General features: G+C 43.3%; 1 protein-coding gene across 3 annotated transcripts in view; it reads left to right on the top strand.

The window, feature by feature from the left end:
* itga9 (integrin, alpha 9) overlaps window positions 1-18,110 on the top strand; it is a 369,220-nt gene that overhangs the window by 183,769 nt on the left and 167,341 nt on the right. For all 3 annotated transcript variants that reach the window (XM_055633502.1, XM_055633503.1, XM_055633504.1), the window contains exon 16: window positions 17,875-18,027. In XM_055633502.1, the coding sequence (XP_055489477.1) occupies window positions 17,875-18,027 (153 nt within the window). The remainder of the gene's footprint in view (window positions 1-17,874; window positions 18,028-18,110) is intronic.

Below are 18,110 nucleotides of genomic sequence, written 5' to 3'. Positions count from 1 at the left end.
AATACATGGTTAGACATGATTTTCTTTCAGAAAACCACACTGACTTTGCTTGATTATCTTAAACTTTTCTAGCTGCCTTTTTAAGATTGCAGGAGTCAATGCACCAGGAGCTCCAGCCTGCATTACCAACAATTGCTCAGTGCCACATTGTTGCTGATTGTAAATTTCCCAGTTCCTCGCTCCGTTCCATTTCTGGATTTACAGTTATTTCTGGGATTTTACATGCACCCTTGATACTGATACACGTTGCCTGTTTACTTCCACCGCCATCTATTTGTTTTAGTTAACTATTCTGTAGATCCACTTTGAAAGCACCAACACTCATTTTGTTAACTCTTTTCTTCTTTTTAAATACCTATGGAAACTGTTCTTAATTGCTTTTTGCTATATATATATATAGCAAAAAGCAATTAAGAAGAGTTTATATATATTTATAAATAAGTTTATATATTATATATAAAGTTTATATATTTATATATTTATACATTTATATATATATATATACACACACACACACACACACACACACACACACACACACACACACACACACACACATATATGTATAATGATTTCACAGTATATATATATATACACGGTGAAATCCTGATGTGTGCATTCCATAGATGAGATCCTGTCCTATAAAATTGCAGTCAGGCAATTAACTTTTAAATAATATTGAGATTATTTTCTGTTATAGAATATTGCAAATTGAATTTCTTAGTTTAAGGAACGTTTGAACTATTTTTGATTTCTCCCATCCTCTAATATTGGGTTAAACATTTTCAGTTGTCACCAGCCTCATCAACAAATTGGCTCTTCTTGTTTGAATCAATGCCATAGAACCATTTGCAGCAATTCAACGATGTGGGCTTCACAGCCAACCCTGTTGAGTCCATCAATAGACAATAGGTGCATGAGTAGGTCATTCGGCCCTTCGAGCCAGCACCGCCATTCAATATGATCATGGCTGATCATCCACAATCAGTACCCCGTTCCTGCCTTTTTGCCATATCCCCTGACCACTATCTTTAAGGGCTCTATCTATTACTCTCTTGAAAGCATCCAGAGAATTGGCCTCCACTGCCTTCTGAGGCAGAGAATTCCACAGATTCACTACCCTCTGTGTGAAAAAGTTTTCCCTCATCTCTGTTCTAAATAGCTTGCCCCTTATTCTAAAACTGTTTACAGAACCCCTGGTTCTGTGAATAGCTCGTTCTAAGCTTCCCCCCAGTCTAGTTTCAGTCAATAAGATACTGAGTCAAGCACTTGCGCATCTAAACTTTATTTTGGAAAAACACAATAACAGTTCCCCACTACTATATCTAACCACCGCGGGTTCGATCCTTGTATCTGCTTGGCCAAGCCCTCCTAGCCTCGTGCAAGCAGAGACACTCCAAAAGGTCATGCAGTCCTAAGCGGTCTCCCAGAAGATTTACACAGAACCACGTGGGAGCTATCTTTTACAGAGGGTGGTCTCTATACAGTCCAATAACAGATATTGATTAACACGGTACATGATAGACATTTCCCTAACCCAATAATACAGTAATCAATACAATGTATTTGAAAGAAAGTTCTAGAAAGAAGCAAACAAGAATAAACATTGAAACATGTGCCCTGAGATTCAAACAATTTCTCCAAGGCTCAACAGTTCGACCAATCATCAATTAACAGGATGAGCGTCTCACAACATTATTTATACTATTTGCAATGCCCTTGCAGCGATCCAATCGAAATGATGCATTTAGGGTTCGTTTGCAAAACTGCTATACATTTTATCAATTTAGGAGATACAAGGAAAACACCTGGAACCATCACCTTTCTGCATACCAGTCTGAGCCTAGACTGGCCAGCACCATCCCAAAGCCTGTAAATTTCAGCTGACAATGGTTAAATAATTCTGACAAGTGCAGGGATCTTCCAGTTTATGGTATCTTTAATTTAGCCAGTATTAACAGTTCTGGACTACCCCAACATTGGTGGCACGTAGGCCTGGATCCATGGTATAAGTCTGAAGAAGGGTTTCGGCCCGAAACGTCGCCCATTTCCTTCGCTCCATAGATGCTGCTGCACCCGCTGAGTTTCTCCAGCATTTTTGTCTACCTTCAATCTTCCAGCATCTGCAGTTCCTTCTTGAACAAAACTCCATGGCATAATCCCTTTGTTTCACTCTTCTCAGCCACAGATAGATAATCCCAATCCAAGCATAATTTCAATCCAGTTCGGAAATTCTTACTTACCAAACCAATCTGTGGAGCTGAAGCAACAGCTAAAACTTTTGACAAAACCATTAATATTCCCTCTCCTTGTCATGTGCCACAAACACAGCCAGAAACAGAAAAGAATTTTGTCCGAGATCATGGGTAGGTTTGTTTAGTTAATTTAATTTAGAAATACAGAGTGGACACAGGCCTATCGGCCCACCGAGTCCACGCCGACCAACAATCGCACACACACACTATCTTATACAGTAGGGATAATTGACAAAGCCATTTAACCTATAACCTGTACTTCTGTGGAATGTTGGGAGGAAACCAGAGCACCCAGAGAAAATTGGAGACCCACGGGTTGACAGGGAGAATGTGCAAACTCTACACAGACAGCAGCCATAATCAGGATTGTACCCGGGTCTTTGGCGCTGTAAGGCAGCAACCCTCCCGCTGCACCACTCTGCGAGTGATTTCTTGTAATCACCATGATTGAGTTACGAAAAATCTATATTTTAAGATTTGCCAATTCATTTTCAATGTAGCCATTTTTTGAGAATTTTGTTCCAATAATAACATTTCCTGGCAGAGAAATGTAATGTTTTTATCAAAATGTTGTCATAATCAATTCCACGTGCCTTTAATACGCTTATGAATTGAATTGGGGTTTTGACTTTGCCAGTCATGGGATTCTGAAGCCTAATTCAAGTCACTGGCTCAGAAATTCTTTACCACTGGAAATCAGTGATTCAGCAAAGGGGCAAACCAATTTTGTCTGAGACAAAGGGAGAACAGTGGTTCAATAGTACTTTATTGTCACATAAGCAATGTGCAAACGCACAGTGAAATTATTTTCTTACAAACAGTCCTGTAGAGTATTGCCATACCCTGATCAGCGATTGTACAGAAATTGTCCACTTAGCCCGCATGCAAAAGCGCCTTGTCTTGGTGCCATTTTCCAAATCCAGTCCATACTTGAGTGGTTATAAGTACTGTGTTTAAGAAGGAACTGCAGATGCTGGAGAATCGAAGGTACACAAAAAAGCTGGAGAAACTCAGCGGGTGCAGCAGCATCTATGGAGCGAAGGAAATAGGCAACGTTTCGGGCCGAAACCCTTCTTCAGACTTCAGACTTTAGACATTAGTCTGAAGAAGGGTTTCGGCCCGAAAACGTTGCCTATTTTCCTTCGCTCCATAGATGCTGCTGCACCCGCTGAGTTTCTCCAGCTTTTTTGTGTACATTTGGTTATAAGTACTGTTTGATCCAGACAAGCCCCAGGCGGATGCGGGTCTGTAGTCTTTCTTGGTCGACTATCAACCGACATCCTCTCCTCATCCGTCCACCTTTGTGTCCTGGAGGTACCTCCCACAGCTGACCTTGAAGGCGCGGTAGGTCAGATCCCAGTTCCCTCTCCTCTCCAACCACGTCCATCGTCGTCGCTGCCTCCATCCTTCCGGTCTTTGGTGGACGAGCAGCAGTTGCTCGGCGGGTTCCCTCTTTCAGACCGCGGTCCAACGAGCAGGGGAAGGCTTGGCCACTACCCCCTGAAGTGCACTGTCCGCTGGGTCTTGCGGTCCTCATCGATCCCCCACCTTGGAGGCTTCTCCTGTAGCCACGGCGGCCTACAGTTACCCTATATTAAAGGTGACACTCCTAATTGTTGCGAAACTTGGGGATTCAAGGTGATTATTTATTAATTCAAGCTCAATGTCCCACCATGATGGAAACATCAAAAGCAGTGTTTTTCACTGAAATTCTGCATCGAATAGTGGCTTGGCTTCCATTTGAGGTAGCTTTGGGTTTGATTGGCAGGGCTGCAATGGGGACATGCAGTGGATAGTATGGTATTGTAGTTCTGGAGGTGGCCAAGAAACACTTTAAAGAAATAAGGAGGCAAGATCAGAGACATCTGGACCGTAAGCTTGATGGTTACTTCACTGCCAGACTCACAGTCAGTGAATTGAAGAAGAACAGCCTGGTTCTGATGAAGGACCATTGGCTGAAATATTCATCGTTTCTTGCTCCACAATGCAATCTGCCATACTGAGTGCTTTTAGCATTTCCATTATATTTTCAGACTTCCTGCATCTGTAGTTTGTTGGCTTTTCAATTTCCCTTAAATTTTATTGGTCTGTAAAGAATGTTCCTAAATTCCTGGTCCATGCGGCTTCTGCAGTATGTGTACATGCTTAGATGTTGCTGCAAGGATGTCAAATCTGCTTTGCATCCCCACCAACATTACTGCTGCAGCCTCTGTGTTTCTGAACCAAATGCGCTGAGAATACCAATAATATTTCTTGCATGTTTGCAGGAGAAATTTGATTGATTTTGCATCTGTTGCGTAGCATATTAAAGCTGTGGCTCTGTATCAGAATTTCAACAGCCGAAGAAAAGCAGAGGTGGAAAGTTTATTTTAATATGGCTGGAGTTTTTGCGGACATCTTCAACCATTCATTACTGAGGTCTGAGGTTTCCACTTGGTTTAAGAGGGCATCAACAATGCTGATGCCCAAGAAGAGTAAGGTGACGTGCATCCGTGACTACCGACTGGTGGCACTAACATCCGCGGTGAAGAAGTGGTTTGAGAGGTTGGTTATGGTGTATGTCGACTCCTATCTTAACAAAAAACCTCGACCCATTACAATTTGCCTACCACCACAACAGGTCAACAGAGGATGCGATCTCACTGGCTCGCCACTCTGCACTGGACCCATTGGACAATTAACGCACATACGTCAGGCTATTTTTCATTGACCATAGCTCGGCATTCAACACTATCATCCCCTCCAAGCCGGTTACCAAGCTCACGGAACTGCGTCTCTGTGCATCCCTTTGTACAAGACCCTCGCCTTCCTCACCAACACACCTTCCTCACCAACAGCACCACTTTCTCCTCGATAACCATCAGCATGGGAGCATCTCAAGGCTGCATGCTCAACCCCAGCACTACCCTCTCTCCTCATGACTGTAGCTGGATACAGTTCCAACTCCATCTTCAAGTTTGCCAATTACACCACCATTGCTGGATGAATTACAGATGACGATGAGTCAGGGTAGAGGAGGCTGATCAAGCGACTGACCAAGTTGTGCCAGGACGACAACCTGGCTCTCAGCGTCAGGAAGACCAAGGAACTGATTGTGGACTTTAGAAGGGGAAGGTCGAAGATCCACCAACCTGTCTTCATCGACGGGACGATGGTGGAGAAATTCAAAAGCTTTAAATTTCTGGGATTGAATAAGTTTGAAGATCTGTCCCGGACACAGCACTGATGCAATCATAAAGAAAGTCTCTACTTCCCGAGAAAATTGAGGAGAGTTGGTATGTCAACAAATACTCTTTTGAACTTCAATGGATGTACAGTAGAGAGCATATTGACTGGTTGCATCTTGGCCTTGTTTGGTAACTTGAATACCCAGGTATGAAGAAGATTGCAAAAAGTGGTGAACGCTGCCTAATCCAGCACAGGTACTGACCCCCCATAACATCGAAGGAATCCACAGAAGTTCCTGCCTCAAAAAGGTATCCAGCATCATCAGAGACCCATATCACCCTGGTCATACATTAATTTCTACCCTGCCATAAGGAAGAAGGCATAGGAGCCTGAAAACTGTAACGTCCAGGTTCAGGAACAGCTTCTTCCCTACAACCATTGGGCTATTAAACACTACAACCTCCAAATAGGCTCCAAACTACAAAAACTTATTATTTTTGACTTTGCACTATTATTGTTTGTTTATTTGTTTGTTTGTTTTTTGTATGCTGTTTTTATGTTTATGATATGTTTTCAGAATACTATGTTTCCATATCTGATGTGCTGCTGCAAGTGAGAATTTCATTGTTCCATTTCAGGACGTATGGCAATAAATGACTCTTGACTCTTGTCTTGACTCTTACAAGATCTGGGATGTATCACTTGGATAGACACGTATTTTCCAGTCCTTTTCAGAGTAAATTTGGGAGTGCGGTGACTACAGCCTATTAGCGTTTCAGCCCTAGTGCTTACACCAGGATTGACAGTGCTTAATAATGCTGACCTGGTGAGGTTTGCAATATCAGTGGGAAGCGAATTTATTAGCATCAGGTCAGTTGATGCAGTCACCACTTTGCATACATCCCTGGTGTTGCTTGCCCATACTCTCCATTTCCCCATTAACTCCTGAATCCCACGCCAAGGGCTGCCAGGCTCAAACTCGCTGATCCATCATCCACCTGAATAGGTGGCAAACATGTAAATGTTACCTCTTTGGTTGCTTAAACCCCTTTCTCACGGGGCGACTTGACGCAAGAGGTAACCAGAGTTTAACATCGTGGGACCCTCATGCGATAACAGTACGGCATTCGTGGACCACCGTGGTGCTAACGGCAGGTAATCGTGTAACTTGGGTACTCGGGAGAAAATTCAAGCAAGCTTGAATTTCTCCAAGAGTGACTTGTACACTTGTGGTTGAGCATTGCAACATTATATGGACGTAGTGGCCAGTGCGATATCTGTAATAACTCTTGCGGTTACCGTGGGAACTCCTGCGAACGGTGAACCCGGAAGCTGGACAGAGGGGACAGAAGGTGAGTAAAAATTGTCTTCTGTGGGATTGAATTTAAAAAATAAAGATTTGCATCCGCATATGGACATCAACTTATTCATGAGTTATGTTAATGAGATTCAAGAAAATAACTATAATCTTTAAAAGGGACTTTACTGAAAGGTCCCGCATTTTTATGGTCCGTGAGAAATTTTTCACATGTACTTCTTTGAGAGATACAGCTCGGAGTCCTCGCCGACCAGCGATCGATGCCTTTCCGAAGCAAGGTCCGGAACGCTACCAATCAATGTTCTCCAGAGACCCGTGTAAAGGAGTGAACTGCACATGCTGGTTTAAAACGAAGACAGACACAAAAAGCTGGAGTAACTCAGCGAGTCAAGCAGCATCTCTGGAGAAAAATAGGTGATGTTTCGGGACGAGACACATCTTCAGACTCAATTCCGATTAGGATGTCTGAAGAAGGGTTCCGATTCGAATCGCCACCTATTCTTTTTCTCCAGAGATGCTGCCTGACACGCTGACTTACTCCAGCTTTTTATGTTTTTCTTCCCAGATCTGACTTACCTGCTGAGTTACACCAACATTTTGTGTCCTTTTGTGCGTATTAACCAGCATCTGCAGTTCCTTTAGACATTACCTAACTTCAGATTTTAGAGATATAGCGCAGAAACAGGCCCTTCGGCCCACCGTGTCCGCGCCGACCACCTATTCTTATACACTCCAGGGACAATTTTACAATGTTACCGAAGCCGATTAACTTACAAACCTGTAATCTCTGGAGTGTGAGAGGAAACCGGTGCACCCATGGTCAGGATCGAACCCCGGTCTCTGGGGCTGTGAGGCCAAGGTTTGCAACGATGGTCCCCTCTTGGGATCACACTATCCCTAGCCAACAATTGGCCTATCAGGGAACCAAATATAGACATAAAGTGCTGGAGTGACTCAGTGGGTCAGGCAGCATCTCTGGAGGAAAGGGTTAGGCGACATTTCGGGTCGGGACCCCTCTTCAAAATACCCTGCTGAGGTCATCTGTTGTTGGCCCTGATTTGTCCCGGTCTTTTCTTGCTTCCAGTTCCCCCCTACAATCATCCCGAAGAAGGGTCCCGACCAAAAATGGAATCTATTCCTTTTCTCCAGAGATGCTGCTTGGCCCGCTGAGTTACTCCAGCATTTTGTGTCTAACTTGCTGATTCAGACAGTTTTTGATTATCAAGGATTCTACGCTGACTTTAAACTTGGGCGCAACTAACGTCGTCTTACTACCGTGGGAACTCTTTAACTCAGCGGGCAGGCAGCAGTTAATTGTTGCTCCCTTCAGTTTCCCAGGGGGTCGGGACGGGACTGGAGTTGGGAGGGAAAGGTAGGGGAGTCGAGGGAAAGGAGGGGGAGACAGATGGGGGTGTCTTCATTTACTGGCTGCAGGTGTCTGTCACTGAAACAGGCAGGTGAGATTTCACATCCACCTTGTGTGTGCCTCTCTCTCTCTCCCTCCCTCCCTCTCACACAGGCTGAGAGACTCTGCCTCTGTGAGTGTACGTCTCTTTCTCCCCCTCTCCCACACGCAGTAAGACCGAGGTACTGTGCTCAGTCCATCTGTGTCTCCCACATACACAGTAAAACTCTGCTTTGTGTGTGTATATACGTCTCCCTTCATTTCTCTCTCTCTCCCCCCCCCCCTCTCTTTCTCCCCCTCCCCCCCTCTTTCTTTCTCCCCTCCCCCCCACCTCTCTCTTTCTCCCCCTCCCCCACCTCTCTCTTTCTCCCCCTCCCCCACCTCTCTCTTTCTCCCCCCACACACAATAAGACCGATGTATTCTGCTTAGTCTCTCTTGGCTCCCACACACACAGATAGACCAAGGTCATGTGCGCAGTAAAGTCACGGCATTAGTACAGGCATGTCTCCAAATGAGCCAATTCAACCAAGGGAGGATATTTATAGTGTGTGGAAAAAAAAGTGACATAATTTGTGCCACGTGATGATTTAATTACACTTGACAGTTTACAATGTCATTCAAGATTTAACGGGAAAGCTCGGGAGACGGACAAGTCACTCGCACAAATAACAGAAATGCCGAGTACCGTGGGAACTCTTTGTCTACCCCCCCGTTATATCGTGTGATATCGTGCTATTCCACGACCACTTCACTCTGGCTACATCTTGCGTCAAGTCGCCCCGTGAAAAAGGCCTATTAGGCTTGGCCAAAATCACATAAGCCAAGTACACTTTCACTCTTGTGGGGAGCACTGTGGCAGGAACACAGCCCTAATCTGGGGAATCTCCACACTAATAATATTTGCAGCTCACAGTTCAGGTCCAACATGCCCTTTCAATAAGCCTTTCAATAACTTTCTGGGAAAAGTGTTCATATTTTCCATTCTTGTTAACCAAAGTATTATGGTTTTTATTTACAGTAAGACCAGCTCTTTTTATCCAAATCTGAGAGCAAAAATTAATAACGTATGCTTCAAGGATTAATAAACTATCACTGAGATGCTAGTTGTCAAAACATAGGTGTAAATCAAATGGGATTTTAGCCATTGCTGAAGAGACAATTTCACGGAATAGGCTCTTTGTACATTGTCTTGCTGGGAAACTACCAGCCAGATTCTGTATTGGCTGTATGAACAGGATGAACAGGAATAATCAGGATGATTATTTTGAGAAGTTTGCCAATATGCTTTATACGTGTAGGTATGCCAGGGAATGAGAGAATGGGTCTGTCCCTCAATCGATGTGAAGACATTTTAAAGGGCTGTGTGGCCCTGTAACAGCATTTCATGCCATTGTAAAAAAGCAAATGTATGTATTTTTCAATACTTTTGAAATTTGATTGACAAGATGACTGGGATCACAAACTGGCTCAAAGTATAATAAGCTGGAACATGCATCACATTAATAAGTGAATAAGCATTATCCATTTTCTGGGTCTTTTGTTTTTACAGTGACTTGATGGCTTTACTTTTGGGGAACTCATTAGCACCAAAACTTGTAACCAAAGGCATGCATCTAATCTTATTTCAATACAGTAAACCCTTGTTATTATAAACCACTTTATAATGTATTTCGATTACAGCTGATAGACCTTCCAACCTTCACTTCCAGGCTGGGCTGCCGACACCATACCTGGCCTACTCCGGCTCCCCAGCCACTTCTAGGCCGGGCTGCAGACACCATACCTGGCCTGCTCTGCCTCCTCAGCCACGTCTAGGCCGGGCTGCAGACACCATACCTGGCCTGCTCCACCTCCCCAGCCACTTCTAGGCCGGGCTGCAGACACCATCCCTGGCCTGCTCTGCCTCCTCAGCCACTTCCAGGCCGGGCTGCCGACGCCATCCCTGGCCTGCTCTGCCTCCTCAGCCACTTCTAGGCCAGGCTGCCGACGCTAACCCCAGCCTGCTTCGCCTCCCTGGCCACTTCCAGGCTGGACCCACTGTTTCCACCGCTGGCGCATGCAGATGCCTCGGCCGCGCATGTGACCCTCTCCGCCACCGCTGATGCTTACCCGCACCCCGGCCACCGTTGGGCCACGCCCAATGACTCCACTGATGCTCGCCTCTCCCCCACCTGCCCACAGGCTGGTGCTGTCAACTCACCTAGAATCTAGGCCCAGTTCTAGCCCGAGAGTGTGAAGATAGGGTCTCGCCTCGAAATGTTACCTTTCCATGTTCTCCAGAGATGCTGCCTGACCTGTTGAGTTACTCCAGCAACTCGTGTATTAACTTGTATCATCAGCTCCTTGTTTCTACTCCCCGCCACCCCCCCAATGATCCGTTATAATGAAGCCTTACTGTATTTGTTAATAAACATTAATAGATGTATCTTTTCCAAATCATTGTAAATTTAACATTCAACCCCTCACCATGTAGATATTAGAAGAACTTTTATCACATTTTTCATTTAGCAAGAATCAAATGAAATGATAGGGGATTGTAGAAGCGCAAGGATATGAAGGCTAAGAAAGGTTGAAATACAGTGATTTTAGTATTTGTAAATGAGAATTTCAGAATTAAACTTGATCGGTAGAAGCTTGTTCATACGCACACATTGTCATAGAATCAGCATTGTTTTCTGGATCAGAAATGTAATTCCTTTGAAATTGTGCACTGCCATATTACATATATCACTAGAAATGAATTTCTACTCCAGTATCTCTTTGTTGCTTATGCCTTCCTTTATTATTTATTTTAATTAATTTAAGTACTTTGCCAAGTCCATCCTTTAAATTAAACTGCCTTGTCGTTGAAAGCAGAATTTAATTAGGTAATGACTTAGTTTTTGAACTTTACACTCCTAATTTAGTTCGTGTCAGATCTAGTAAGCTAACAGCTTTCAATAAAATTGAATTTAAAATAATTTTTCAGAATTACTCAATAATTGCGTGAAGGTGAAATAGCTTTTTACAGATGTTGTGATTATGAAGCTCTGAGGAGTGACACCAGTAAAACAACAACCTATGGGAAAAAATAATTAGATCTTCATTTGTTTTGGAATACAAGCTGTTTAATTATAATTTAATCTCAATACAAGACAGATTCTAGTGCAGATTTACAGGACATCAGACCAATCCAGGTCTCTGAATGCCTGAGCTATGGACACCCTTGCATATGAACTAGTTTCCATAATATTAAGTTCCAAAGTTCGATCTACATACATACATTAATTCCTAAAAATGGCATAACTAGTTTCCCCTCTTTCCGGTTGTAGTAATTTTTTTTCCTGTGCTTCTAATACCATTCCATACAATACTGTGGAGGCATGGTTACCATATTGTGTATTTCCGACATGTTAAAAATTGACTTAAGGATGTCTGTAAAAGTGAAACCTCTTTGTTATAAAACATCGAACAATACAGCACAGGAATGGGCCTTTAGGCCGAAAATGTGTGTGCGGAACATGATGTCTGGTTAGCACAAAGTGCTGGAGTAATTCAACGGGTCAGGCATCATCTCTGGAGAAAGAGGATAGGTGACGTTTTGGGTCAGGACCCTTCAGGCTTTATAAATCAGAGCATTGAGTTTAGAAGCTGGGATGTAATGTTAAAATTGTACAAGGCATTGGTGAGACCAAATCTGGAGTATGGTGTACAATTTTGGTCGCCCAATTATAGGAAGGATGTCAACAAAATAGAGACAGAGGAGATTTACTAGAATGTTGCCTGAGCTTCAACAACTAAGTTACAGAGAAAGGTTGAATAAGTTAGGTCTTTATTCTCTGGAGCGCAGAAGGTTAAGGGGGGACTTGATAGAGGTCTTTAAAATGATGAGAGGGATAGACAGAGTTGATGTGGACAAGCTTTTTTTTCCCTTTGAGAACAGGGAAGATTCAAACAAGAGGACATGACTTCAGAATTAAGGGACAGAAGTTTAGGGGTAACATGAGGGGGAACTTCTTTACTCAGAGAGTGGTAGCGGTGTGGAATGAGCTTCCAGTGGAAGTGGTGGCGGCAGGTTCGTTGGTATCATTTAAAAATAAATTGGATAGGCATATGGATGAGAAGGGAATGGAGGGTTATGGTATGATTGCAGGCAGGTGGGACTAAGGGAAAAAAGTTGTTTGGCACGGACTTGTAGGGCCGAGATGGCCTGTTTCCGTGCTGTAATTGTTATATGGTTATATGGTTATAGATGGAAAGTAGGGGTGGAGGGAGGTGAAGAGCTGAGACACGTACATGGATAGGACAGGTTTGGAGAAGCGCAGGCAGGTGGGACTAGTGTAGCTGGGACATGTAGGCTGGTGTGGGCAAGTTGGGCCAAAGGCCCAATACAGTTTCCACACTGTATCACTCTATGACTCTGTGACTCTGGAGTTAAGAAAAAGACCAAGACCAATCAGGACCTCAGGCAGGGTGGTGCCCTGGTGGCCCCATTGTTGGCTGGGGAAGGTGTGAAATCAAGAGGGATATAATCTGAAGAGCTGAGGGACAGGTTAATCAGGTGGGGGGGGGGGGGGGGGGGGGGGGGGGGGGGGGGGGGGAGTGGAGGTAGGGGAGTGTTACCTAGAAGTTAGGTCGAAAGTAGGTAGAAGTTGACACCAAAGTGGGTGGTATTGTAGATAGTGGGCTATAGTCAATTGCAGTAGGGTCTTGATTGGTTGGGCAGATGGACTGAAGAATAGTTGATGGAATTTAATACAGGGAAATGTGAGGTGTTGCATTTTGGGATGTTCAACATGGGCAGGACTGACACGGGGGCGGCAGGGTTCTAGAGAGTGTTGCAGGTGTCACAGGTAGCTGGGCTCGAAATTTCCTTTCACGCAGGTGACAGAGGTGTAGAGATGTCCTAGCATCAGTGGTTCTTGATTTTAGATATTACTTTTTCTCTGCTTCCCACATTTTAGCTTCCTCATACGAACAAGCTGAGTATCTTATTGTGCATTTTATTAAAGATGACAATCTTATTGTCAATTTGAAAACAGATAAAACAGGTTGGGGCAGCACAGCGGTAGAGATGCTGCCTTACAAAGGCTGGGACCCAGGTTCGATCCTGACTATGGGTGCTGACTGTATGGAGTTTGCACGTTCTCCCTGGTACTGTGTGGGTTTTCTCCGGGTGCTCTGGTTTCCTCCCACACGCCAAAGACATAAACGTTAATTGCCTGCCACAAATAGTAAACTGTCCCTTGTGTGCTAGTGGGTCAGCACGGTGATCGCTGGTCAGCACGGACACGGTGGGCCGAAGGGCCTGTTTCCATGCTGTATCTCTAAAGTAAACTCAACTGAATGTTATGGAACACAGATTATGGCTTAGCAGCTATATTTTGTGTAAAGTGGATGTTGAGCGGGACTAACGTTTTCTCTTTGACTATGCTAAAATGATAAGACCAACACAATGCAGACTGATATATTGTGCATTCTTCAAGGTGATCTATTTGGATGAATTGATAAATTAAGATAATTTCCTCTCAGATTGGTGGAAAAGAAACATGATACCACCTTGTAGAATGAAAAAGGATATATTTCGTATGTCATAGAATATAGAACAGAAAAAGTACATAAACAAACCCTTTAGCCCACAATATCTGTGCTGACCATGATGCCAAATGAAAGTAATCCCATCAGCGTGCACATGGTTCATAAACTCCATTCCCTGCTAAGCATGTGCCTGCCTAATTTCCTCTTAAAAATTGCTATTGCATCTGCGTGCACCAATCTAGGCACCCATCGCTCTCTGTGTAAAAATGATGACTCATACAATTCCTTTATTCAGTTTATAGCTAAGCCTTTTAGTAATTGACATTTGCACCCTGGGAAAAATGTATGACTGTCTACCCTATCTATGCCTCTCTTAATCTTATGTGTTTCATTCAAGTCTCCCCACAACCTCTGACGTTCCAGAGAAAACAATCTGAGTTTGTCTAGCCTTTCCTTATAACTAATTCTCTGTATTCCAGGCAACCTCTTCTGAGCCTCTTCTGCACACACACCAACATCTCCACATCCTGTATTGTGGCGATCAGAAATACACAGTACTCCAAATGTGGCTTGACCAAAGTTTTATAGAGTTTTATGACTTGCCAGCTTTTAATAAAGGCAAGCATGTTATGTGCCTTCTTTATCCGTTTCCTACCCATCAGTGTTGCCACATTCAGGGAGCTAGGACTTGCGCCTCAAGATCCCTCTGTATGTTTAACTCTATAAAGTCATGCCTCCACCTGCTTTGCTCCAGGGAAAACAGTCCCAGCCTATCCAACTCAAGATCTCCAGTCTAGGCAATGTTTTTGTGAATCTTTTCTGCCTCCTCTATAGCTTAATCACATTCTTCCAGTGGCATAACATAGAAACATAGAAAATAGGTGCAGGAGTAGGCCATTCGGCCCTTCGAACCTGCACCATTCGCCATTCAATATGATTATAACAACCGGGGTTCCATGCCGAACTCCAAGGGGATCTAATCAATGTGTGTCGTGACGTCCTAACTGCCACAGTCAATTTAAGGCAACCGGGCCATTCGACTCCTTCTCCTCCCTGTATATCAGTGTTCCCTCTCTCAGGGAAACGTGTAATTCTACCCCTCAATCTCACAGCATGGGCAGCATAACACCATACTGACAATCCATAATCAGTTCTTGACTAGGACTTTATTTTTTTGAAGCATGAAATGGAGCCAACGAGATGTCATATGATCTTAAAATAATTTACATGTTTCTCACTCTTTTTACTTCACCTTTCTGCAGTTGGGCATTTAGCTCAAATTCTAAACCTTGGACACTGTTCACAATGATATTGCTCAGTTTAGTTTAGTTTAGTTTAGTTTATAGATACAGCGCAGCGCAGAAATAGGCCCTTCGGTCCACCAGGTCGGTGCAGACCAGCAATCGCCACACATTAACACTGTCCAATACACCCACTAGGGATAATGTTTACATTTACCAAGCCAATTTACCTACATACCTGTACGTCTTTGGAGATCAAGGAATATCTGGTGCTTTGAATTCTATTCAGAGCAGATTTAGTGTAAAGAAGCCACATGCTGAAGTTATGCAAGAGCAGTTTGCAGCATTGCCGAGTTGCTGTCTCATAGATTTATTTACTGTGGTCAGTCAGTCAGACTGCTATGGAAGCTTTCTCTTGATATAATTGCAAACCAGACATTTTGCCTCTAAACATTAGTTTTAGAGATACAGCGTTGAAGCGGGCCCTTCAGCCCATTAAGTCCGCACCAACCAGCAATTCCCATACACTAGCACTAACTGACACACTAGGGACAATTTACAATTTTTACTGAAACCAATTAACTTACAAACCTGTACGTCTTTCAAGTGTGGGAGGAAACCGGAACACCCTGGGAAATCCCACATGATCACGGGAAGAATGTACAAACTGCGTACAGACAGCACCTGTAGTCAGGATCAAACCCAGGCCTCTGGTGCCGTAAGGCAGCAATTCTACCCCTGCACCAACTTGCCACCCAAAATAAAGTTACAGAGAAAATGTTGTACCAAAGAAATAATTTATTTTTCTAGAACCACAAACTGCTGAAGGGTTTGAAATGCTTTGTAGAAAAGCTCTTTGCCTGTTGTGATTTAAAGCATAGCAATTAACATCCTATTGGATACGGAGTAGGCCACAGAGGTGTGCGGAGGGGTGCAATTTCTCATTCTTGACCAGGATGGTTCTTTCAGCAATAAGGTGCACAAGGTGGTGTGATGTGGTGGTATATGGAACAAGCTGCCAGAGAACATGTATTACAATGTAAAAAAGACATTTGGACAAATATATAAGGGAAACAAGTAGAGTAGCTATGGAAACTATGAGATTCAAAGAAGAGGAAGTACTGACACTTTTGAGAAATATAAAAGTGGATAAGTCTCCAGGTCCAGACAGGATATTCCCTAGGACATTGAGGGAAGTTAGTGTAGAAATAGCAGGGGCTATGACAGAAATATTTCAAATGTCATTAGAAACAGGAATAGTGCCGGAGGATAGGCATACTGCGCATGTTGTTCCATTGTTTAAAAAGGGGTCTAAGAGTAAACCTAGCAATTATAGACCTGTTAGTTTGACGTCAGTGGTGGGCAAATTAATGGAAAGGATACTTAGAGATAATATATATAAGCATCTGGATAAACAGGGTCTGATTAGGAACAATCAACATGGTTTGTGCCTGGAAGGTCATGTTTGACTAATCTTCTTGAATTTTTTGAAGAGGTTACTCGGGAAATTGATGAGGGTAAAGCAGTGGATGTTGTATATATGGACTTCAGTAAGGCCTTTGACAAGGTTCCTCACGGAAGGTTGGTTAAGAAGGTTCAATTGGTGGGTATTAATGGTGGAGTAGCAAGATGGATTCAACAGTGGCTGAATGGGAGATGCTAGAGAGTAATGGTGGATGGTTGTTTGTCAGGTTGGAGGCCAGTGACTAGTGGGGTGCCACAGGGATCTGTGTTGGGTCCACTGTTGTTTGCCATGTACATCAATGATCTGGATGATGGTGTGGTAAATTGGATTAGGAAGTACGCAGATGATACTAAGATAGGTGGGGTTGTGGATAATGAAGTCGATTTTCAAAGTCTACAGAGAGATTTATGCCAGTTGGAAGAGTGGGCTGAAAGATGGCAGATGGAGTTTAATGCTGATAAGTGTGAGGTGCTACATCTTGGCAGGACAAATCAAAATAGGATGTACATGGTAAATGGTAGTGAATTTAGGAATGCAGTTGAACAGAGGGGTCTAGGAGTAACTGTGCATAGTTCCCTGAAAGCGGAATCTCATGTAGATAGGGTGGTAAAGAAAGCTTTTGGTGTGCTGGCCTTTATTTACTAGATTTACTAAGTTACAGAGAAAGGTTGAATAAGTTAGGTCTTTATTCTTTGGAGCGCAGAAGGTTAAGGGGGGACTTAATAGAGGTCTTTAAAATGATGGGAGGGATAGACAGAGTTGACGTGGATAAGCTTTTCCCACTGAGAGTAGGGAAGATTCAAACAAGGGGACATGACTTGAGAATTAAGGGACAGAAGTTTAGGGGTAACATGAGGGGGAACTTCTTTACTCAGAGAGTGGTGGCTGTGTGGAATGAGCTTCCAGTGAAGGTGGTGGAGGCAGGTTTGTTTTTATTATTTAAAAATAAATTGGATAGTTATATGGACGGGAAAGGAATGGACGGTTATGGTCTGAGCGCAGGTATATGGGACTAGGGGAGAATACATGTTCGGCACGGACTAGAAGGGTCGAGATGGCCTGTTTCCGTGCTGTAATTGTTATATGGTTATATGGTTATAGGCAGAAAAGATTTAGAGTAATGTGGGTCAAACACGCGCGAAATGGGATTAGTTCACGAAGGCAGCTTGGATGACCAGGACCAGTTGTTTTGAATGACAATTTTCTGTGCTGCATAACTCTATGATTCCAGTCCAATTACATTGTAAATTACATTCAGATTAAAAATATTAATTTGAGGAGATGGGTTAGCCCTCGGTCTTAAAATGAGAAGAATCTTTATTACCAAATGCTCTTTGATTAATGGCTTGTATTAATGGTAAAGTCCTTTTGTTACAGATGAATAAAGTTCAGAACCAGTTCTCATTATCTGTGGACCTACGTATTCCTTTTATTCCAGATTATCTTTGAGAAGTCTTCCCATATGCTTTAAGTTTCTTAAGTCAATTATTTTTTTTATCTACAGCGGGAGGTGAAGGATGTGATTGCACCAATTGTCTTTGAAGTAACCTACAGCTTGGGCAAGCATATAATTGGTGACCAGTCTGTGAGAGAGCTTCCAGCATTAAAACCAATCTTGCGTTGGAAGAAAGGTCATAAACTGGCTCAGCGAAACCAGGTAAAATTTAAGATTGAATTGTTCGAATGCAGCAATAGCATGTATCATTTTTTTTTCTCCCAAAACATTACTATAGTTTTCCC

Source organism: Leucoraja erinacea, chromosome 4 (assembly GCF_028641065.1).
Source record: "Leucoraja erinacea ecotype New England chromosome 4, Leri_hhj_1, whole genome shotgun sequence".
Taxonomy (NCBI): Eukaryota; Metazoa; Chordata; class Chondrichthyes; order Rajiformes; family Rajidae; genus Leucoraja; species Leucoraja erinaceus.
The sequence above is the reverse complement of the archived record's forward strand: the minus strand, read 5'-3'. Positions and strand labels throughout refer to the sequence as shown.